Below are 23,410 nucleotides of genomic sequence, written 5' to 3' on the forward strand. Positions count from 1 at the left end.
GGGCTTTACCTGTGCAGATCCATTTCACCTTCATAATGGCCCTTTGACATAGGCATGTTATTATCCCCACTTTACAGACGAGGAAACTGAGGCCCAGGAGGTTGTCACTTGCCCAAGGTCAGCAGCAAGAAATGGCGAATCGGGCCTGGGCATTCTGGCTCCAGAGCCTGTCATCTGTGCCTCTGTGCCACGCTGCCTCCCTTCTCTAACTTCACCCAACTCAGAGCTTAGTGAGCATGATATTACCATTTTTTCCAAGAGAGAGATTTTAAAAACTCCACGGCAAATTCTTGAGGCTCACACATGACGCGGTGCTCCACTTTTCCTCATTCAGCAAGGTGAGTGATCACAGTGGGGTTAAGTGAGATGCTTGGTTGTAATGGTGGGACGGGTTCTTTTCATTTGAAGTCTGGTCTCCAGATCACATGTCAGCTAGATTCTGTGTTTGATTTTAAGAATAAATGGTAAACATTTCCACCCCATAATTGAGCCTCTTAACCTCAAATAAAAAAACATAGGCCATTTTTTGAACTTAAGAAGATAATGAATTAAATTTCTTCATGCCTTTCCCACCAAACTGTCTGACTGTTCCCAGCACGGGCCCTCTTGTCAGACTTAACTAACAGGCACATTGCTTTCTCTTGCCACCAAAAGCAACCACAGGTCCTTTGAGGGACAGTGTGCGAGCCATGCCGCCAGCATTTCAGGAACTTCCCCTCGTGGCATCTCCCACTTTGTGTGCTACCTAGGAATCTGAAACTGGGGCTTGTGGCATGTTTTGGCCCAAACCAGTGTTTACTAAAAAATTGAGTGTTCGTTGTAGTTGGCGTAGGTCTTCTTTTCGGGATGGTGGAAATGTACGAGAATTGGCTCGGTGATGGCTGAACAACACGGTGGATTACTAGAGAACTACTGAATCGTACACTCGAAGTTGGTGAATTTTACAATATGTGAATTATATGTCAAAACAGACTGTAGAGTGGAGTAAAAGGAGACAGCATTTTATAGTATAAAAAACTAATACACCAGGAAAAGAGGAGGACTCAAATAAAATCAGAAATGAAAAAGGAGATGTCAAAACTGATACCATAGATATATAAAGAATGAGCAATTACACACCAACAAATTAGCCAACCTAGAATAAATGGATAAATTCCTACAAACATACCACCTACCAAGACTGAATCATGAAGAAATAGAAAATGTGAACAGACTGACTGCCAGCAAGGAGGCTGAATCAGTGATCAAAAAACCTCCCAACAAATAAAAGCCCAGAACCAGACGGCTCCACTGGTGAATTCTACTAAACATTAAAAAATTGATACTAATCCTTCTCAAACTGTTCCAGAAAATAGAAGAGCGGGGAACTCTTCCAAATACGTTGTACAAGGCCAGCATTACCCTGATACCAAAACCAGACAAGGATGCCACAGAAAAAGAAAATTACAGGCCAATATCCCTGATGAGCATAGATGCAAAAATCCTAAACAAAATAATAGCAAACCAAATTCAACAATCTGTTAGAAAGATCATACACCACGATCAAGTGGGATTTATTCCAGGGATGCAAAGATGGTTTGACATCCACAGATCAGTCAGTGTGGTACACTACATTAACAAAGTGAAGGAAAGAAATCAAATGATTATCTCAATAGATGTGGAAGAAGCATTTCATAAAATGGATATCCATTTATAATAAAAAAACCCTCGACAAAGCGGATACAGGCACACCTTGGAGATACTGCAGGTTCAGTTCCAGACCACTGCAATAAGGTGAATATCACAATAAAGCAAGTGTTGTGAATGTTTTGGTTTCCGGTACAAATAAAAGTTATGTTTACACTATACTGTAATCTGTTAAGTGTGCAATAGTATTATGTCCAGAAAAAGAGATGTACATACCTTAATTAAAAAAATACTTTTTTGCTCAAAAATGCTATCCATCATCTGAGCCTTCAGCGAGTTGTCATCTTTTTGCTGGTGGAGGGTCTTGTAAAAAACACTCTATCCGCAAAGCTCAGTAAAACAAGGTCTGCGTGTGTAGAGGGAACACACCTCACCATGATAAAGGCCATGTGTGACAAGCCCACTGCTAACATGGTACTCAGTGGTGAAAAGTTGAAAGCTTTTCCTGTAAGATCAGGAACAAGACAAGGATGTTCACTCTTACCATTTTTAGTCATTTTATTTGTTGTAGCCAGAGAAGTTAGGCAAGAAAAAGAAAAGAAAAGCCATCCAAATTGGAAAGTAAGAAGTAAAACTGTCACTATTTGTAGATGGCATGATATTATATAGAGAGAGTTGTGAAGACTCCGTCAAAAAACTGTTAGAACTAATAAATGAATTCAGTGAAGTTGCAGGATACAAAATCAATACACAAAAATCTGTTGCGTTTCTATACACCAACAGCAAACTATCAGAGAAATTAAGAAAACAATTCCATTTACAGTTGCATCAAAAAGAATAAAGGACCTAGGAATAAATTTAAACAAGGAAGTAAAAAACCTGTATATTGAAAACTACAAGACATTAAAGAAAGAAATTGAAGAAGACACAAATAAACGGAAAGATATCCCATGCTCATGGATTGGAAGAACTAATATTGTTAAAATGTCCATCTTACCCAAAGCAATACACAGATTCAATGCAATCGCTATCAAAATTCCAATGGTGTTTTTCACACATATAGAACAAACAATCCTAAAATTTGTATGGAACCACAAAATCACCAAAATTTTTACAGAAACGGAATAGCCAAAGCAGTCTTGAGAAAGAAGAACAAAGCTGGAGGCATCGTGCTCCCTGATTTCAAACTTACTGCAAAACTAAAGTAATTTAAAAAGTGTGGTATTGGCATAAAAACAGACACATAGATCAATGGAACAGAATAGAGAGCCCAGAAATAAACACAGCAAATATGGTCAATTAATCTATGACAAGGAACCAAGAATATACAATGAGGAAAGGACAATTTCTTCAGTAAATGTGTTGGGAAAACTGGACAGCCACATGAAAAAGAATGAAACTGGATGCCTACCTTAACACCACACACAAAAATTAATTCAAAATGGATTGAAGATTTGAACGTAAGACCTAAGTGAAGTACCTTGTACAGAGAAAGATAAATATCCCATGGTCTCACTCACATGTGGAATCTTAAAAACAAAACAAAGCGTGAACAAACAGAAACCAAACTCACGGAGAGCAGATTGGTGGTTACAAGAGGCAGGAGGTGGGGGTGGGAGAAATGGGTGAACTGTTCTTTGTTTTTTAGTTTAATAAATTGAATAAAAAATTTTAAAAAACTAATAGAACTGTAAGGAGAAATAGACAAATTCACAATTGTCAGAGATTTTAATATTCTTGTGTTAACGACTGATAGAATAAGGAGACAGAAAACCAGGCAGGAAGTAGAGCCGGCTTGCCCGCCTGACGCCCGCCTGGCGCTCCACACCACAGCAGCAGACGGACGTTCTTGTCCGGTGCATGCGGAACCTTTAGCAAGACAGGCATTATCTTGAGATGGTGAATATACTAACACCCACTGGATTGTACACTTTAAATTGGTGAATTTTATGGTATGTGAATTATTGCTAAAAAAAGTTGGCTGTTGAGATGGTTGATACTTCCAAAACTAACCTCTTCTTCTGCTTAGATGTGGTCATTTTCTGCTCATGATGGGAGATGTGGACAGAAGTGTGTGATACCTTTACAGGGCCCTGGGTCAAACCATTTTTCCTTCAAACCTTGGCTTTCATGCTACTGTTGGTCACATCTCTTGCTAAAAGAAGTGGGCCACTATTGAAGACGCCCGTTACTGGGCAGGAGCGTGTCCCTCACCCCCAGCACTTGCGCCTCCTTCCCTGGTTTGAGGTCCGTCCTGGGATCTACTCATCTGAGCAGAGGAGGACTTTGGGAGGCCTCCATCCAACATTTGAATAGCGAGGACCACGTCTAGCTCGGAGATCTCCGTCTCTGAGCTGCTGCTTTGCTTGTGGACCCGTGAGCCACACGGCTCCGAGGGGGCTGTGAGGTGGTGTCAGGGAGCTGCCGCAGGCCCACTGCTCCCACCCTGGACATTCTGCCCCTGCTGTCCCTTCCAGCACCGAACTTACCACGTTGCCGCCTTGTCCTCACTCAGGGAATCCTTGGCTCCCACAGTCATTGGTCTCATGGACTTGCTGTTCGTACTCCAGGCCTGAGGAAGTCGCCTCTCTTGCGAGTCCTCCTGGTGACTCCTGCTACATGTAGTTTAGACTCAGTTTCAATCGTTTTGACCGATTCCAGTTTAGAAATAACACCACCATTTTACACTTGGACAACTCTACGTTCATCGGGGCCGAACTATTTTATCCTCAACTATTTTGAGGAAGCAAAATTATAATCGGGTGAATGAGCCACCTTTCTCTTCCAAAACCTAATTAGCACTGCATGTCCAAGACCTGCCTTGTCCTCAGAGGTGTCCCTAGGATGGCTGCCCTCACTGAGCCCTGGCCGAGCCTGGGAGTCCCACTTTCAGCTCTGGATCTGTGACCCCACCTGTAAGCTCCTCGATTCACCTCTCAGAGCCTTGGGTTCTTGATCGATGCTGTTGTGGTGATGCCTGCCATGGGCATTATTAAAGAAGATTGAGTGGTAATCATATTGCAGTACGTAAATGGATCAAGTCAACACGTTATACACCTTAAACTTATACCATGTTGCATGTCAATTCTATCTCACTAAAAACTAATTTTAAAAAAGTTGAAGAAACTTACATAAACCACCTAGCATTATGCTTGCTAGCAGTAAATGTCATCTCCTTGTCTTCTGTTTGTCCCCAAATTCCCCTGCCCAGCAGTAGAGAAAGAAGGAAGCTCAGCATACTTTTCTCAAACCAGGAAGCCTGGACCATTCTGTAGTCAATTAATTTTTTTCTGCCTTCTTGGATCCTGGAAAAATAAGTTTTTTTTGCAAAGTTGCCTACACAGTTAAATTACAAGTATGTTTTTTTTCAAGTGGTAAATTTTAAAAAAAGGAAGGAAATACAGCCAACTGATGTAGATATTACTTTCTCTCACTTTCCTCGATTTTCCAGATTTTGTTTGATAAGCTCTTACTTTTGCAGTAAGAAAGTGAATGCCTTTTCTGTTGGCGTTCCTTCAGCAAACGTGCGCTGAGCGCCTGCTGCAGCTCTTAGACGTCGCATGCCCACCTCTGCCTTCAGGACCTGGTGACAGTGCAGGTGGAAGACAGCTGGCTGTCACCGTGTCACAGGCTCTGTGGGCACACCGGAGGAGGAAGCCAGGGCAGGCGTCTTGGGGAAAGTACGAACTGATCTCATCATGGAAATGAGACGGCAGGGAAGTGAGGAGAGCGAGTACGAGTGGTGGGCACACAGAGGACGCGCAGACACAAAGATGCGTAAAGGGGAGCTGTAGGGGGAGGTGAGGGGGAGACTGGCGGCGAGCTGAAGGGGCAGGCGGGGTCTGTAGGATCAGGCCCCAGGCACTTTGGGGCCTTTGGAGGGTTTTTAAGCGAAGCCCTTGTAAATCCCACTGGCGTTTCTGCAGTGGAGGGATTGTGGAGGGGCTGGGGGCAGGGTTGGTGGAGGGGCTGGTGGAGTCCAGCCCCTGCTGGGGGCTGTCTGGAGGTTCGCAGGGGAGACAGAATGAGGACCTGAACCAGCACAGAGACAGGGGCCCAAAGGGGCTGAACAGCTGCTGTGGGGTGACAAAAGACTTCTTACAGCCACAGGAAATGGCTAACACCCCATAGAAAAATGGGGTACAGAGGCGAAGAGGAAGTTTCTTGAAAGCAAAAAACTACAGTGAACGTATGCACAGATTACTTCATTAGTAAAGAAATTAAACTTTAAGTGATTTTTCTGTATTAGAATGATAAGCACTTAAAAATTATAATCACTAGAATTGGTAAAGGTTTGGAGAAACCAGCATTTTCAGATATGGCTGGTGGAAATAAACTGATCAAACCTTTCTGGTTGGCAACTTGGCAGAATACTCAAAAACCTTTAAAAATTGCCCTTATTACCCTTTTTTGCATCAGGTTTACTAAGATATAATTCAAACTCTATGAAATTGACCTTAAAGGAGCAGTGCCACGACAGTCCCGACAGAGCACATTCCACCCCCAGGGCCCCTCAAGGCCCCGTCACGGGGCCCACACTTTTGTGAGTTTACTTTCAGGAGTTTTACCAGGTTCTCACGGTAAAGCTCAGAAAAAAAATCCCTTCGTGCTTCTGGTGGGGAAAGAATATTCTGGAGATATGCCGGAATACTCTATTCTTCACGAGGCTGCTCTCAAGGGAAGCTGTTGTGCCAGAGCCTGAGTTGCTGGGTTTCTCAGAGCCTGACTGACTTGAGGGAAGGGAAGTACCCAGCTCCAGCCCTCTTGCCGTCCTGCCTCGCTCAGGAGGGGAAACTGAGATGCACTGGTGAGGTTGGCAGAGCAGAGGCCCAGCCTTGTCCAAAGACCGAGACCTCATCCTGGGACTAGAGAATGTTTCCCCTCCCCCACCTCTCCACCCGTCACCAAAGGCTTATTTCCTGCAGTTTCTTTTGGCTGGTACCATCATGTCTACCTTTCAAGAAAAAATTACAAGTCATACAAAAGGGCAAAAGACAGTTTGAAGAGACAGAACAAGCCTCAGAACCAGACAAGATAAGGTTGGAATTATCAGGCCAGAAGTTTAAAACAACTGATTAATACGCTGAGGGTTGTAATGGAAAAAGTAGACAGCATGCAAGAAAAGATGGATAATGTAAGCAGAGGGGTGAAAAATCTAAGAAAGAATTTTTAAAAAGCTAGAGATCAGAAACACTGTAACAGAAATGAAAAATGCTCTTGACAGGCTCATTAGTAGACTGGACACAGCTGAGGAAAGAGTCTCTGCGCTTGAGGATATCTCAATAGAAACTTCCAAAATTGAAAAGCAGAGAGAAAAAAGACTGGGGAAAAAAAGAACAGAATATTCAAGAACTATGGGACAACTGCGGAAGGTGTAACGTCTGTGTAATGGGAATGCCAGAAGGAGGAGAAAGGGAAAGGAGCAGAAGAAATACTTGAAACGGTAATGACTGAGAATTTCCCCGAAATTAACAGTCAGGCAGCAAAGCAAAGGTCCAGGAAGGTCAGAGAACACCAAGCAGGATAAATGCGAAAGAACCTGCACTTAGGCGTATCATTTTCAAATTGCAGAAAATCAAACATAAAGAAAGAAGTCTTGTGGGGTGGGCCCAGTGGTGCAGTGGTTAAGTGCACACATTCCGCTTTGGCAGCCCAGGGTTTGCTGGTTCAGATCCCGGGTGCGGACATGGCCCCACTTGGCACACCTCGCTGTGGTAGGCGTCCCACATATAAAGTAGAGGAAGATGGGCATGGATGTGAGCTCAGGGCCAGTCTTCCTCAGCAAAAAGAGGAGGATTGGCAGTGGATGTTAGCTCAGGGCTAATCTTCCTCAAAAAAAAAAAAAAAGGAAATCTTGAAATAAGCCAGAGAGAAAAAAACCTTACCTACAGAAAAGAAAAGATAAGAATTACATTGATCTTTTCTCAGAAACCATGCAAGCAAGAAGAGAGTAGAGTGAATATTTAAGGTATTGAGAGAAAAACCCCACCAACCTACAATCCTATGCCCTGTAAAATTATCCTTCAGAAATGAAGGAGGAATATTTTCTCGAACAAAAATCTAGAGAATTTGTTGCTAGTAGACCTGCATGGCAAGAAATGTTAAAAGAATTTCAGAGAGAAGGAAAGTGATATAGGTCAGAAACTCAGATCTAAATAAAGAAAAGAAGAGCATTAGAGAAGAAAGAAGTGAATGCAAAAAAAACCTTTTATTTTTCTTATTTTTAATTGATCTAAGAGTTTGTTTAGAATAGTATTAGCAGCAGCGTATCTGATGATTACAGCTTATGTGTGAGTGTGAGGTATGACAGCAGTGAGACGAGGGCCGGGAGGGAGAAGTTAGGAATACTTTGCTGCTGTATGGTGCTTGCACTACCTGTGAAGCAGCGCGTGTCACTGTACTGTTGAAAGCAGACTTGGATTAGTTGTAAATACATATTTCAAACTCTGAAAAAAGTAAAAAAAAAGAATATGTGCTTCTCGATATACTAAGGATAGAAAGTGGAATCATATCAAATGCTCAGTTAAAACCACAAAAGGCAGAAAGAGAGTAGCAGATAGAAATAGGACTAGGGAACAAGGGCAATGAATAGAAAATGGTAACAAATACAGTAGATATTAATCCAACTATCTCATAATCACTTTAAACATCACTGGTCTAAATACACCAATTAATAGACAGAAATTGTTGAAGTGGATCAACAAAACAAGACCCAAATATACAAGAATACAAATATATAAGAAACACAGTTTAAACATAAAGACACATGCAGATTGAAAGTAAAGGGATGGAGAAAGGCGTACCATGTTAACACTGGTCGAAAGGAAGTGAGAGAGCTATAGTAATTTTAGACAGAGCAGACTTCAGACCAAGGAAAACTATCGGGGATAAAGAACGGGTTTATATAATGATAAAGGGGTCAATTCTCCAAGAAGACATAGCAGTCCTTAATGTGCATGTGCCTAACAACAGAGCATCAAAATATGTGAGGTAAAAACTGATAGAACCACAAGGAGAAGTAGGTGAATCCACTATTACAGTTGGAGACATCATCATCCTTCTCTCAGAAATGGACAGACCCAACTGGCACAGAATCAGTAAGGACATATTTGAACTGAACAGCACCATCAATCAACATCAATCGATTGATACTTCATCCAACAACAGCAAAATACACGTTCCTCTCAAGCTCACGTGCAACATTCACCAAGACTGACCACCTTTTGGGCCAAAAAACTCATTTTAAATTTAAAATTTAAAATAATAGAAATCATACAATGTATATTCTCAGACTCAGTGAAATTAAACTAGACATAAATAATAAAAAGATAGCTGGAAAATCCAAAAATACTTAAACAACACAATTCTAAATAACACGTGTCAAAGAAGGATCTCAATAGGAATTTCAAAATATCTAGAACTAAATGAAAATGAAATGAAAATACAACTTATCAACATTTGTGGGATGCAGCAAAGTAGTGCTTAGATGGCAATCTAGAGCGTTGAATGCACACATTAAAAAAGAAAAAAGATCTAAAATCAATCAAAGCTTCCACCTTAGGAAACTAGAAAAAGAGGAGTAAATTACATCCAATATAAGCAGAAGACAAGAAATAATAGGAGCAAAAATCAATGAAATTGAAAACAAGGCATCAATAGAGAAAATCAATGAAACCAAAAGCTGGTTCTTTGAAAAGAGCAATAAAATCAATAAGCTCCTAGCTGACTAAGTAAAAAAGAAAACATAAATTACTAATAATATAAATGAGAGAAGAGAATCACTGCAGATCCTATGGACATTAAAAGGATAATAAAGGAATACTGTGAACAACTCTATGCCCACAAATTTGATAACCTAGATGAAACGGGCCAATTCCTTGAAAGACACAATCTGCTAAAACTCACACAAGAAGAAACAGACAATATCTATCAAAGAAATTGAGTCAATAATACCCTTCCAAAACAGAAAGCTCCGGGCCCAGAAGGGTTCACTAGTGAATTCTACCAAACATTTAAGGAAGAAATTATAGCAACTCTCTACAATGTCTTCCAGAAGGTAGAAGTAGAGGGAATACTTCCCAGCTCATTCTGTGAGGCCAGCATCACCCTCATACCAAAACCAGACGAAGGCATAATATCTGTCACCACCACAGATGCAAAAATCCTGAAGAAGATATTAGCAGGTTGAATCCAACCACGTATAAAAATAATTACATACCAAGAACAAGTAGCATTTCTCCCAGGTATGTAAGACTGGTCGAACATCTGAAAATCAGTTAATGTAATCTACCATATCAATGGGCTAAAGATGAAAAATCACATGATCATATCAATAGATGCAGAAAAAGCATTTGATAAAATCGAATACCCATTCATGATAAAAACTCTCAGCAAACTAGGAACAGAGGGGAACTTCCTCAACTTAACAAAGCCCATCTACAAACAGCCTGCAGCTAACATCATACTTAATGGAGAGAAACTAGAAGCTTTCCTGCTAAGATCAGGAACAAGGCAAGGATGTCCTCTCTCACCACTACTTTTCAACATTGTACCGGAAGTCCTGGCTAATGAAATAAGACAAGAAAAGGAAGTAGGAGGTAGACACGTTGGGAAAGAAGAAATAAAAATGTCTTTGTTTGCAGATGACATGATATTTATGTAGAAAATCCAAAAGAATTGACAACCCTCACAAAACCTCCTGGAATTAATAGGTGATTTATAGCAAGTTTGCAGGATACAGGTTAATAAACAAAAGTCAATCACTTTCCCACATACCAACAATGAACAAGTGGAATTTGAAATGAAAAACAGAATACCATTTACCTTAACATCCCCCCACCCCCGCCAAATGAAATACTTAGGGTTAAATCTAACAAAGTATGTACAAGGTCTGTATGAGGGAAACAACAAAACTCTGATGAATGAAATCAAAGAACTAAAGAAATGGAGAGAGACTCCATGTTTATGGAAGGAAGACTCCATATTATCAAGGTGTCAGTCCTTCCCAACTTAATCGAGAGAGTCAATGCAATCTCAGTTAAAATCCCGGCAAGTTATTTGGTGGGTATTGACAAACTGATTCTGAAGTTTCTATGGAGAGGCAGAAGACCCAGATCAGCCCCCACGGCACTGAAGGAGAAGAACGAAGTCGGAGGGCCAACGCCACCTGACTTCAAGACATACTGTAAAGCTCCAGTAATCGCCACAGCGTGATATTGGGGGAAGAACAGACAAATAGATCGGTGGAATAGAATAGCCCAGAAATAGAGCCACGTAAGTATCGTCAACTGGTCTTTGACAAAGGAGCAGAGACAGTCTCTTCAACAAATGGTGCTGGCACAACTGGGCGTTGATATGTGAAGCATGAATCTGGATACAGACTTTACAACCTTCACAAAAATTAACTCAAAATGGATCCCAGACCTAAATGTAAAATGCAGAACTATAAAACTCCTAGAAGATAACGTGGGAGAAAACCTAGATGACCTTGGGTATGGCAGTGACTTTTTAGGTGCAACACCACAGGCACTATCCATGAAAGGAATCATTGATCAGCTGGAGTTCATTAAAATTAAAAACTTCTGCCCTGTGAAGGACAATGCTAAGAGAATGAGAAGACAATCCACTGACGGAGAGAAAATATTTGCAAAAGACATAACTGATAAAGAAGTATTATCCAAGATACACAAAGAATTCTTAAAACTCAACAATAAGAAAATGGACAGCTTGATTAAAAAATGGGCCAAAGACTTGAACAGACACCTCAGCAAAGAAGACATACAGATGGCAAATAAGCCTGTGAAAGGATACTTGGCATCTTATGTGATTAGGGAATTGAAAATTAGAACAATGACATACTGCTATGCACCTAACAGAATGGCCAAAATCTAGGACACTGACAACAGCAAATGCTGGTGAGGATGTGGAGTGACAGGAACTCTCATTCGTTGCTGCTGGGGATGCAGGATGGTGCAGCCACTTGGGAAGACAACTTGCCGATTTCCTACAAAACTAAACATACTCTTACCGTACGATCCAGCAATCACACCCTGTGGTATTTACACAAATGATCAAAACATATTCACACAAAACCCTGCACAGAGATGTTTACAGCAGTTTTATTCATGATTGCCAAAACTTGGAAGCAACCGTGATCTTCCCTAGTAGCTCAATGGATAGATAACTGTGGTGCGTCCTGTCGATGGAATGTTATTCAGCACCAAAAAGAAATGAGCTATCAAGCTATGAGAAGACATGGAGGAATCTTAAATGAACATTACTAAGTGATAGGAGCCAGTCTGAATAAGGTACAGCACTGTATGACTCCAACCATATGACATTCTGGAAAAGGCAGGGCTGTGGAGACAGTGAAAAGGTCAGGGGTTGCAGGGGTTGGGGTAGGGGGGAAGGGTGAACGGGCAGAGCACAGAGAACTTTTAGGGCAGTGAGACTACTCTGTATGATGCTGCAGTGGTGGACACATGTCATTATATGTTCATCCGAACCCACAGAATGTACAACACCGAGAGTGAGCCCTAATGTCAACTGTGGACTTTGGGTGGTCATGACATGTCGTTGTAGGTTCACGTCGATGTAGGTTCGCTTAATGTAACAAATGTAGAACATTGTTGCAGGGTGTGCTTGGGGAGGTGGTGCATGTTTGGGGACAGGAGGTATATGGGAACCCTCTGTACTTGCTGCTCAATTTTGCTGTGAACCTAAAACTTCTCTAAAACATAAAGTCTATTGAAAAAAATAGTGCTACTTTGTGTGCCTTTGCAGTCAGTCCTTTCCCTGCCCTGTCCTCGTCACTGGATATTGTTGGCATGAGTGAACCACTGATGTTCTCCATCCCTGTAGTTTTGCCTTTTCCAGAATGTCATGTAAATAGAATCATACAGAAGTAGCCTTTTGTGTCTGGCTTTCACTCAATGTAATACTTTTGAGATTTATCCGTGTTGTTGCATGTATCTGTGGTTTATTCCTTTTCATTGCTGAGTAGTATTCTACTGAATGGCTGTACCACAGTTTGTTTTGCCTTTGCCAGCCGATAGACGTTTGGGTTGTTTCCAGCTTTGGGCTTTTGTGAACACAGTTCCTATAAACATTCATGTCCACGTCTTTGGGTGGGCTTGTGCTTTCGTTTCTCTAGGGTGGGTACCTAGAGTGGGACACCTGGATTGTCTAGTAGGTGTGTGTTTAACTTTAAGCAGCTGTCAAACCGTTTTTAAAAGTGGCTGTCCCATCTCGCATTCCCACCAGCAGTGTGTGAGCTGTCTAGTTGCGTCACATTCCGTTCGCACTTAGTATTGTCAAGTCTTTTCAATTTTACCTGTTCTAGTAGCTGTCGAGTGATATCTCATTATGGTTTTTGATTTGCGTTTCTCTAATGACTAATGGTGTTGAAACCTCTTAAGTACTTACTTGCCCTCCATATGCCTTCTTTGATGAAGTGTTCACTTTTTGGGACTAATTTTTCATTAGATTGTTTATCTTCTTAGTGTTGAGTTGTGAGAGTTCTTTATATACATTAGATACAAGTCCTTTATCAGATGATATGTTTTGCAAACATTTTCTCACAATCTGTGACCTGTCTTTTCATTTTCTAAGTGTCCTTTGAAGAGCAGCATTTATAGTTTTAGATTTTGTATTTGGGTTATGATCTATTTTGTTTGATTTTTATATATGGTAGGAGTTAAAGATAGAGGTTTTTGTGTTTTTGTTTGTGGTTTTTTTGTTTTTTTTTTTTGCCTGTGAACGTCCAGTTGTCCCTCTGTTGAAAAGCCCATCTTTCCTCCATTGAATCTTGGCACCTTGGGGTGTTTCTTAAATATATTCTGTTCCTTTGGTCTAAATATCTATCCTTTTGTGAATACCAGTTACTGTAGTTTTATAGGAACTCTTGAAAACAATGTGAGTTCTCCAACTTTTTATTCATTTAAACAATTGTCTTGGATATTCTGGATCTTTGTATTTCTGTATAAATTGTAGAGTCAGCTTGTCAGTTTCTACGGAAAACTGGTTCGAATTTGACTGAGTATCTGTGAGGTTTGAGAATAATGAATCTTCTGACTGATGAACATTTATTCATTTTCATTTATTTAGATCTTTTAAAGTTTCTCTCAGCAATGTTCTGTAGTTTTCAGTATACAGGTCTTGGACATATTTTGTTAAATTTGTCCCAATTTTGTATTGTTTTTTGCATAGAGCCTATATTTTTTAACTTTTTTTTTTAAATGTTTAGGGATTGTGGTAAAGTACATGTAACAAAGAACTTACCGTTTTAACCCTTTTTAAGTGTACTGTCAGCCTATTTCATATTTTTGGCACTATTGTAAATGGCATTGTTTGTTTCATTTCAATATCCAAATGAATGGACATACAAGTGATTTTTGTATATTGACCTTGTATCCTGCTCCTTAGCTAAACTCATTAGTTCTAGTAGCTTTTTAATGTATTATTTGGGTTACTGAAGTTCAGCTTTGATACAGTTTATTGAGTACTTAGTGTATGCCAGGCGGTATTCTAAGTGTTCTGCACAGATTTGATTTTATTTAATCGAGCCAATGACACTGCGAGGATACTGAGTCTTAGAGTATTAAATGGCTTGTCCGAGGCCCCGTAGCTCAGATGCATCAGGGCCACAGGAGAGCAGGACAAGACCCATGCCAGAGCCCTTGGTCCCGCTGCCATGTTCGGAGCACTGGCTATGTGCCCGGAGCGCAGAGCTAGTACCGCCGTCAGCCATGTCACTGTATGTGGCCCAGGCTGCTTGCTGAGGAGGACGTCCAGCCATGAGAAGCCAGCCGTGCCTGTGCAGGAGAGGCGGCGGTGCTGGGGAGGGCCCGGGTGGCAGCCGGCAGGGCTCTGGAGGCGCAGACCCCGTGTTCATCGGAGCTTCGCACTCGCTGAATCTCTCTGAGCCTCAGTTTCTTTGTACAGAATCTGTTCGCCTGATGCTGTGACCCTTTGAAACTGTAAATCCAGTTGTGTCATTTTCCTAAATAAAATTATTTTGTTGTAGTTATTTGGTGCCGCTTCACTTGTGGTCCGCCGACAGGTGCTGGCCCAAGATGAGAGAAACACAGAAATTGGGTGTGAGTGATGGGAAATGCTGGCAGCCGTTTGATGTGGATGCAGCATCCAAGCACGTGGTTGGAGTTCATATGTTACAGAAGTATCAGTCCAGAATAAATTGGAAATTAAACAAATGGTCCTTCTCCACGGACAGTTTGTGAAACCCGACTCTAACGGACTCCCATGGACTTAGAACAAAGTCGTGTCCCCTACTGCAGCCCATGAGGCCACGGGACCAGGCCTGCCCAGCGCCTCACTCTGCCCCCTGCTCCCGCTGCTCCCCGTGCTCCAGCCGCGTGCATAGACACCAAGTGTGTTCCTGCTATGGAACGTTCGTGCTTGTTGTCCCCTCTGTATGGGACGTTCTCCCAGACCTTGGAACACCAGGCCGTGCCTTGTCATGAGGTCTAGTCGCAGATGTCCCTTCTCAGAGAGGCCTTCTCGCCACCATGTCCCAGCTCCGTTTCATTGCTCAGAGCCCTTGTTCCACCTGAAACTGCTTGTTTGTGTGTTGGGCCTCCTGTTACTGGAGTGTGGATTCCACAAGAGTACCTCACACAGTGGCTGCTCAGTCGGTGTTGGTTGAATACCTGCGTGAACAAGGAGAACACTGCCTGCTTCCGGGGTTGTTGTGAGGCTCAAATAAGACGATGAGTGATGAATGCACGTGTAGCCTTCCTGGAAGCGTCAGCCCCAGGCCGTTCCTGCCTCTGCATGGCAACATGCGCCCACACCAAGGCTGCCTGGCCCTGGCCCTGCAGTGCCCCTTTTCCTGTGGTCCCTGGAGAGGTCCTCACCCTCGCCAGGTGGTTGGTGTGGGTGATCAGCTCGTCCTCTGTCGATCCAGCTGGGTGTGGGGACTTGCGCCTCGCTCAGCTGTGTTGTGAACCAGATGGCGCCCTGCTCTTGCATAATGGGGTCTTTCTGAGAAGATGGCCAGTGTGGCCATTTGCTCAGGGTCCTTTGTCTGCTGGGTAAGATCGCTCAGGAGAAGGATGTTTGGGGAGCCCAGAACTGGGCCAGGGAGAGGCGAAGGGGCAGCTGCTGGGCAGCAGGTCACGGTGGGGCCGCCCTGCCACCTTGGCCGTGAGGTCTTCAGAATCAGAGCCCCTTCTCCCTTGGGCAGGGCTGGCCGAAGCAGACCCAGTCCTTCTTTTCATATGTTTGTTTGCTTGTCCACCAAGTCTTCACTGAGGCGTGGTCTTGGACCTCAAGGAATTTCCAGTCTGGCTGGGCAGATGGATGTGAAACAAGTAACTGGAGAGGTACGTGGCCACAACCGTGGCCACTGCCAGGAAGGACAGTTAGAGTGGGGAGGGTCAGGGGAGGCTGCGCGGCTGGGAGAAGAGGTGTGTGCATGTGTGTGCATGTGTGTGTGCAGGAACAGTGACAGGAATTGTTCCAGTCAGAGGAAGGGCCTGTGTGAAGCTGCTGAGGCAGGACAAAGCATAACACAGTCAGGAAATCAGAAGAAGGTCATTGTGAGTGGGGCATAGGGAGAGAGGGGACCACAGAGAGGACGCAGCTGGAACCGCCGGGAGGTCCTGACGGCCCACAGCGTGTGGCCGGGCCCCCTCCACCCCACCCTCCCCAGCAGGCCGCCCTCTGGCTCTCCTAAGGAGGTGTCATGGGGCCGTTGTGGGGCTTAGCATGGTGCCCTTTCCCCCGGAAAGAAGCCATCCGTAGCAGTCGTGGTGTCACGCCCGCACTTCACACACGGGGAGTTGGGGGCCCGCGGAGGGCAGGGACTTGCCGGCCGTGCAGCTGCCTCGAAGAAGGCCTGCCGGAGCTCCCTGTGGGGCCTGAGGCCACACTGCTGGGCTATGGCTCCCGATCGTTCTCTACACAGGATCCGGCGAGCTTTGGGAACACATCAGATCCCTCCACTACTTAAACCTGTTGCGGGCTGGCCCCGTGGCCCAGTGGTTGGGTTCATGCGCTCCACTGCGGCGGCCCAGGGTTTCGCCGGTTCGGATCCTGGGTGCAGATGTGGCACCGCTCATCAGACCATGTTGAGGCAGCGTCCCACATGCCACAACTAGAAGGACCCACAACTAAAAATACACAGCTATGTACAGGGGGACTTTGAGAGAAAAAAGGAAAAAAAATAAAGTCTTTAAAACCTGTCACTGATTAAAACCCGTAGTCCTGACAAAGTCTGTCAGCTGAAGTGCTTGTGTGCAAAAGGCAGGAGTTGAGAAAGGTGTTGGAAGGACATCAGGGTGGGCCCGCTGGCTCTGGAGCCTCTGCCGCAGGCCTGGCAGGGGGCGGCCGCTTGCCCCTGTCCTTGTGTGGTTCCCTCACGCTGCCTGCTGCCCCAGAGCCCAGTGGCTGGGCTCAGGCCTCTTGCCCACCACCTGGCTGCACTGGGATGGTGAGAGGTAGGGGGGACGAGAGGGAGCAGCCAGGAGCCATCAGCCCCTGCTGTGGGAGGGCGCCCCCTGGCTACTTTCTCCAGGGAAAGGGGAGGCTGTGGAACAGCCCAACAGTGGCGAGGCGCCCTGTGTGTGGCTTGACCAGCCTCCGTGCCCCTGTGCCTCCCTTAGTCACTCGCTTTCTGTCAGCTCCCCTGACCTGCCTGCCCCTTTCTGCCTTAGCTCCTCACACATGACCTCTGCCTGAGATGCTCTCCCGCTCTCTGGTGGAGTCGGTTCCCAGGTGGCTTCCTGAAGAAAGTCCTCGGCTCACCCAGGATATGGGTGGACCGGCAGGCTCAAGGGCCCTGCGCACTGGTTCTTGGTGGCACTTTCCCAAGTGTCATGTAACAACTTGTCTACTTGCAGCTTTAAGCTCTGTCCCCCCTTTCCTTTGTCCCTAGAGCCTAGCAGAGTGCACGTACCCATTGGGAGCCCGTGGGGCACTCACCTGAGTATTGGACGGATACAGGAGGCCCTTGTGTCCACTGTTGCTGTGTGGGACTCGAGCTGGGGGCCCTCTGGGTTCGACCCGGGACTCTGCTGCCTTCTGGCTACAGGGACGTGAACGAGTCGCGCTGTCTCCCTGAGCGTCGGTTTCCTTGGCCCCCAACGGGTGAATCGCGTCCCCCTCACGGCAGCCCTTCTCCCTGGAGGAAGCCTGGCTGTGCCCAGGGCTGACGGCAGTTTCTTCTCCCCTCTGCCTGTTCCCATTCCAGTATGCCTGGGTGGAGAAGCACTTCGGCCCTGACTTTCTGGAGCAGATTGTGCTGACCAGAGACAAGACTGTGGTCTCTGCCGACCTTCTCATAGACGACCGGCCGGACATCACAGGCAAGTGAGGAGCGAGTGCCGAGGGCTGTGAGCCGCTCAGCCTCACCCTGCTCTTGAGTGGCCCCCACTTAATCACCAGATGTGTATTAGGCATCCAGCCTGAGCCCGCCACTGCATCTCCTCCCTGTCAGGAAGACAGAGTTCTTCTCAGCATCTGGCCTCGGAAGGGGCACCGCTGGAAGTTGGGAGAAGCAGGTCCCAGTTGGGGGTAACTCTCCAGGTGGCCTTGGGTGAGTCACTCGACACCTGGAAGCCTCACCTTCCTCATGTTAAATGAGGGCCCAACTCTAACTTCCACATATTTTAGCTGCAGAAACCTTTATTTTCTAAAAGCTATTTGAGCTGAACCTAATGTATAAAACAGAAAAGCAAAGTCTGTTCTTTCCGGTTGAAGGTGGTTTGTGTGCTGTATTTGCGCCCTCTGCTTGTGGACGCCCCTCCCAAAAAAGAAGCAGACAAACAAGCCTTGAACTGGCTTAAAAAAGAGAGGGGAAATTTACTGTGCTCCTAACTGAAAAGGTGGGACAGGAGGGCTTCAGGCACGGCTGAATCTAGGAGTTCAAACAATATCAGTGAAAATTCAGTTTCTTTCGCTCCTGGCTCTGCTCTGCTCTGTTCTGCCTTTGTACTCAGGCAAGCTTTCTCCTCCTGGTAGATATCATGGTTTCAGGGTTAAATCCTATTCTTTTGGACACCTCAGTGGGGAAATATGGAATATTTCTTCCCTAATGGCTTTTAGAGCTGGCTTGGGAAACAGGGCACTGTGTTGAGAGGTAGAATCCAGGCGTGTGCCCACCCCTGACCTCCCAAACCACGCAGTTTCCCAAGGGGAGTCAGGGCACAGTGCCAGCAAGGGCCATGACCTTGAGGGGCCCAGAGACCTGCTCGGCTTCCATCTCCAATAATGGGGAGCAGGAGAAAGGCTTGTGCAGGAGGAGTGGGGCGCCAGGCTGTACGCTGAGGGGCAGGATTGCCATGGTCAGTGCCCGTGTGCACATGTGGATGTGCAGGACTGAAGCTTGAGGGGGCTTGTGGGCCCGTGGTCGACAGCTGGTGGGCTGTGAAGCTGGCGCCCGCTGGTGCGGGACGGCTGGGCACAGGGAGGCAAAGGGCAGGATCTGAGCAAGGCTCGACCATACCGACTGCTGCAGTCACTGCCGAGCACGGCCGTGTGCCTTGCCGAGGGCTTCCTGTGGGCCTCTCCGTTAATCCTCGTGGCCCCCGCAAGACAGGGGCTAGTGCAGTCACCACTTTGCTGATGGGGACACCAAGTCTGGGAGGTGAGCTGCTGCCCAGGACGCTCGGGAGTCGGGCCCAGGCGGCCGCGCTCCGGGGCTCCTGACGCTGGCCTGAAGCACTGCCTCCCGCCCACAGGGGCCGAGCCGAAGCCCAGCTGGGAGCACGTCCTCTTCACGGCCTGCCACAACCGGCATGTGCAGCTGCAGCCCCCCAGCCGCAGGCTGCTCTCGTGGGCGGACGACTGGAAGGCCATTCTGGACAGCAAGCGGTCCCGCTGAGCTCGACTGTGCTCCGGGCTCCTCTGCAGGGCCCTGACCTCAGGGCTCCCAGCTCAGGGCCTGGGGGCTCCCTCGCAGCCACCCCCGGCCCACTGCATGGCTCTTCCCTTCCCCAGCCCTGCCAGGCCTTAACTGATCTCGGGCAGGGCTGGCCCACAGGCCTGGGCAGGAAGCGTGCAGCCAGGCAGTGCAGGCCAGGCTGCCTGGGGCAGGGCCTCCAGACGGACAGGAGCCGAGGACATTATTCAGAGGGCCAGTGGTCCTCCCCCCTCAGGGAAGTCCCCTCTTCCCAGGCCCCGTGACCCATCAGCAAGGGGTGCCGGGGTGAGATGGCTGGGGTGTTCCTGGCTGCGGGCGACAAGCAGGAGCAGGGGGCGGTGACCCCTCACTCCCTGCCCTCCAGTCCTGTGTCCCGCAGTGACCCGCCATGGACTCAGCAAACACACTCCGAGTTTAGGGCACGCCGGGCTCTGTGTTGGGGACGCACAGGAGGCCCTGCCTTTGACCAGCTCAGGGGTTTCTTGTGCTGTGTCCCTGGGGCCCCGCTCAGGGCCCAGCAGAGGGTCAGCTGGCTTGAATGTTTGTTGAAGGCATGAAAAAATAAAGGCTGTTCACATGTTGCCTGAGGCTGTGAGCTCCTCTGACCCTTGCCCCAAGGTCCTCCAGTGTCTGACCCCCAGGCACCCAGCTGCACATCCCGTAAGTGCCTGGCCGTCCCCTCACTGACGACAAGGGCTGAGGGTGCCACTTCCCCGTGGGTGCCGCGCAGGGACCTCGGAGGGACAGAGTCTTGCTGGTGGTGGAACTGGCGGCCATGGTGGTCCCCTTGGTCCGACCCCCCACACCCTGCAAGTTTAGCAGTACCGTCCCCTCAAGTGCCTCCTTCCCACTCCGAGCCCCCGGGCCCACCCTCTGCTCCTCTCCAGGGCCAGTCCCTGTGAGGTCCCAGGAGCCACATGTGGAGGGGCAGGCTGCATTAGAGACTCAACCTTTCCCCTTCCGACCTGCTGGGGGCGGCACCTCGAGCAGCCCCCTCCCACACTTCTTCCTCCGAGGCCTGGGGCCTCAGGGCCTGCACTCTCCCACTTCTCTCCTGCTGCCCTTGCAGGGGACCCCTGATGGTCCTAGCTCGGGGTCCTTCTGTGACAGGCACCCTCGGGCTGCCTCGGGGGTGGGGTCAGGTGGGAGGGAAGATGAGGGAGAGGTGCCCGAGGCTCAGGGCTGGGGAGCTTCTTGGCTTTCTGGCTCTCGGGGCCTCAGGAGCCCAGATGAGGCAGGACAGCCCCAGCCTGGCCAAAGGCAGTCCTCTGCTTGCCCCTCCCCTTGGCTGGCTCCATCCCTTGGGTGACGGCTCTGCAGGTCATCCTGATGAGGAGGGTATTTGGGGTTGTGTCACATGACCCAGAGGCCGCCTGGCCCCAGCAGGGCAGTGTCCAGAGGAATCCCAGCCTGCGGCCCCAGAACAAAGACAGACCCTGGAGCGCCAGCTCCCCAGCGGCTCCCCAGGACCCTCTGCGGTGCTCACACGAGGACACAGAGGACACAGCCGCTGCCTGAGGGCCTGAGACCATGTCACATGTGCGGCGCAGTGCTTCCCTTCTTCCCGGGCTCGGTCACTGCCCTCTTCCCAGTTGGCAGTGGGGCCTGGCCGTCTGGTCCTGCACGCCCACTCTTCACAGGGCTCCTCCTGCTCAGAGGTGTGAGGTCTAGATTTTCTGGGACCCTGCTCGCGACTGTCCGGAGCACTGCAGCGTCTGGCCTGATGGGAGTGGCGTCTTCCCTTGGACTTGGCCTTCCTGGGGTGGGAGGAGCACCTGCCCCGGCCAGGGTGTGTGCTGGTCCTGAGGCCACAGCCGTGCAGTAGGCTTGTCCAGCCCTGGCCTCAGTCACCGCAGATGGCAAAGTGGGGCAGCTGGAAAGCTCTTAGTTCATTTCTGTCATGGGGCCTTGTTTTCCTGATGACAGAAGTTAGTCCCGTCAGGTTTTTCTCAGCCACATCTGGTTTCTCCCTCCTCCTCCTGCCCAGGGAGACCCCCAAGCACGGGGGTGTGGGTTTCCTGCAGGGGTGTCAGTGGTGAGGGGCGTCCGGTATCCTGTGGTCCCATCCTCATGGCGGTCTTGCCGGACAGTGGTGCTGGCACTGCTGGATGGCCCGTCCCCCTGAGGTCAGCCATGGGGCCCCACATCCGGTGCACAGCCCCTCTGCTACAGGGACACGGCTGGTCACCTGTGGCCGTTGCCCCCATGCTCCCGGCGCCTGGTGCAGTCCAGGGCCTTGGGTGGGGCGGGAGGCCAGGGCACAGAGCCCACTCAGGGATGGGCCCTCCCTGGCCTCTGCCGAGCCCCGCTGCCCGCCCCATGCCGTGCCGCCAGGTCCGCTCCTAACAGCTGCTGCGTCCTCAGGAGGCGCCGCCTCTGAAACCTTTCCTTTCCAGCCGCCGCTGTGTGAATCTCCGAGGCCGGCTGGGGACTCAGAGCTGCAGGTGGCGGTGCTCTCTGCCCAGCCGGGAGCCCGCCCGAGGCAGCGGCGCTTCAGCTGCCTCGTTAGTTTACAGGAGAAGGAGCAGTTGCAGTGGCACAGGGGCTGCGGTCAGTGCTGCAGAGGGTTGCCCGCCCGACAGAGCCGCTGTCCCTGCGGAGTGCAGCGCGCCGGGGGAGCGGTGTGGCGGGGCCTGGGCAGCAGGCATCTCGACTGAGGTCTGAGTAGAAGAGGGGGAGCCCTGCCGAGGGAAGACCAAGGCCGTGCAGAGGCCCTGGGGCAGGAGGGGCTGCCGAAGAGGGTGGGAGGAAGAAGACAGCAGGACTGGGGCCTGGAGAAGAGGCAGGGAGGTGGGAGGTGGCCCCGGGGTGCGGGGACTGGCATCTACCCCCGGAACAGCTGAGGACGCAGCCAGGAGCACAAGGCTTCGTGATTTTCTTTTTGTGAAACAGGACACACCCACTTGACATGAAGGTGATTTTCTTCAAAGCTTGAGAAGTGTATGTTTTGCTTTGGAACCATTTAATGAGCCGCAGAAAAGGAAGTCCACCTCTGGAGAGGAGAGCCGGGCCTGTCCTGCCCCCAGCCGGGTGACGCATCAGCTCGGTTCCTTGCCATCTCCACTGGCTGGGCTGGAAACGCCTCAGCTCTTGCCCAGAGTGGAGATTTACCCCTTTGAGGATGCTCAGGACTCTGGGCCTGGGCCTGGGCCTGGGCGGCATGGCGTCCTCGGGCCAGCAGACGCCTCGGCCAGGGAGCCTATGTGGTTTCTTCACTTTCTGGGTCACACTTTCCCTGCGGGGACCCATTCCATGTCACAACCACAGTGACAGCCATTTCCTCAGCACTTCCTGTGTTCTGGATGCTGATGAGCACTTAACATGGCCTGGTGACCACTTAACCCTTGGGGCTGTGGGCTCAGCAGGGTCAGCTGTCCCCATGGAGGGTGAGCCAGGTCAGTGGTGCCACCAGGATGGAGTGCAGGCAGCCACGTTCGGGGCTTCTGCTGGCGGCCTGTGCACAGCCCTGTCGTCCGACCTGCAGTTCCCTGGGGGCTCAGGTGTCCATGGGTAGAGCGGAGTCAGCTTGGGCTGGGCCTCCCTCTGAAGGCGGGTATTCAGACCCTCACCTGCAGTAGAGACCAGGCACAGGTGGGAAAGGATCAGGCCGGGGCTGCGCAGTTCCTAGAAGCAGGCAGGGCAGGCTATGGCCCTAGGTGACAAGCCCGAGGAAGGGGTGTGAGGAGGAGAGGAGCTCCTGATTGCCCTGCGGGCCAGGCAGAGAGACGTATGTGATGGAGATGAAGATGCTCCCCAACACCCCTGTTGCCCCCGACTTGCCAGTGTCCTCCCCTGCACACCTGCCTTCCAGGTGAAGCCAGAGTGCAGCAGCCCCAAGGAAAGGCAGGGCAGGTGTTCAGGACAGGGAGCCCGTGGGGGGGGGGGGGGGGGGGGGGGGGGGGG

At 48.7% G+C, this 23,410-nt stretch overlaps 1 protein-coding gene across 1 annotated transcript in view; it reads left to right on the forward strand.

The window, feature by feature from the left end:
• The window catches only part of NT5M (5',3'-nucleotidase, mitochondrial), a gene marked incomplete at its 5' end in the record, with an annotated part of 37,534 nt that extends 17,445 nt beyond the window's left edge, over positions 1–20,089 (forward strand). The window contains 2 exons of the mRNA XM_046676268.1: positions 17,837–17,951; positions 19,326–20,089. Coding sequence (XP_046532224.1) covers positions 17,837–17,951; positions 19,326–19,468 — 258 coding nt within the window. The remainder of the gene's footprint in view (positions 1–17,836; positions 17,952–19,325) is intronic.
• Positions 20,090–23,410: the final 3,321 nt, after the last annotated feature.

This window comes from Equus quagga, chromosome 11 (genome assembly GCF_021613505.1).
Source record: "Equus quagga isolate Etosha38 chromosome 11, UCLA_HA_Equagga_1.0, whole genome shotgun sequence".
Classification (NCBI taxonomy): Eukaryota; Metazoa; Chordata; class Mammalia; order Perissodactyla; family Equidae; genus Equus; species Equus quagga.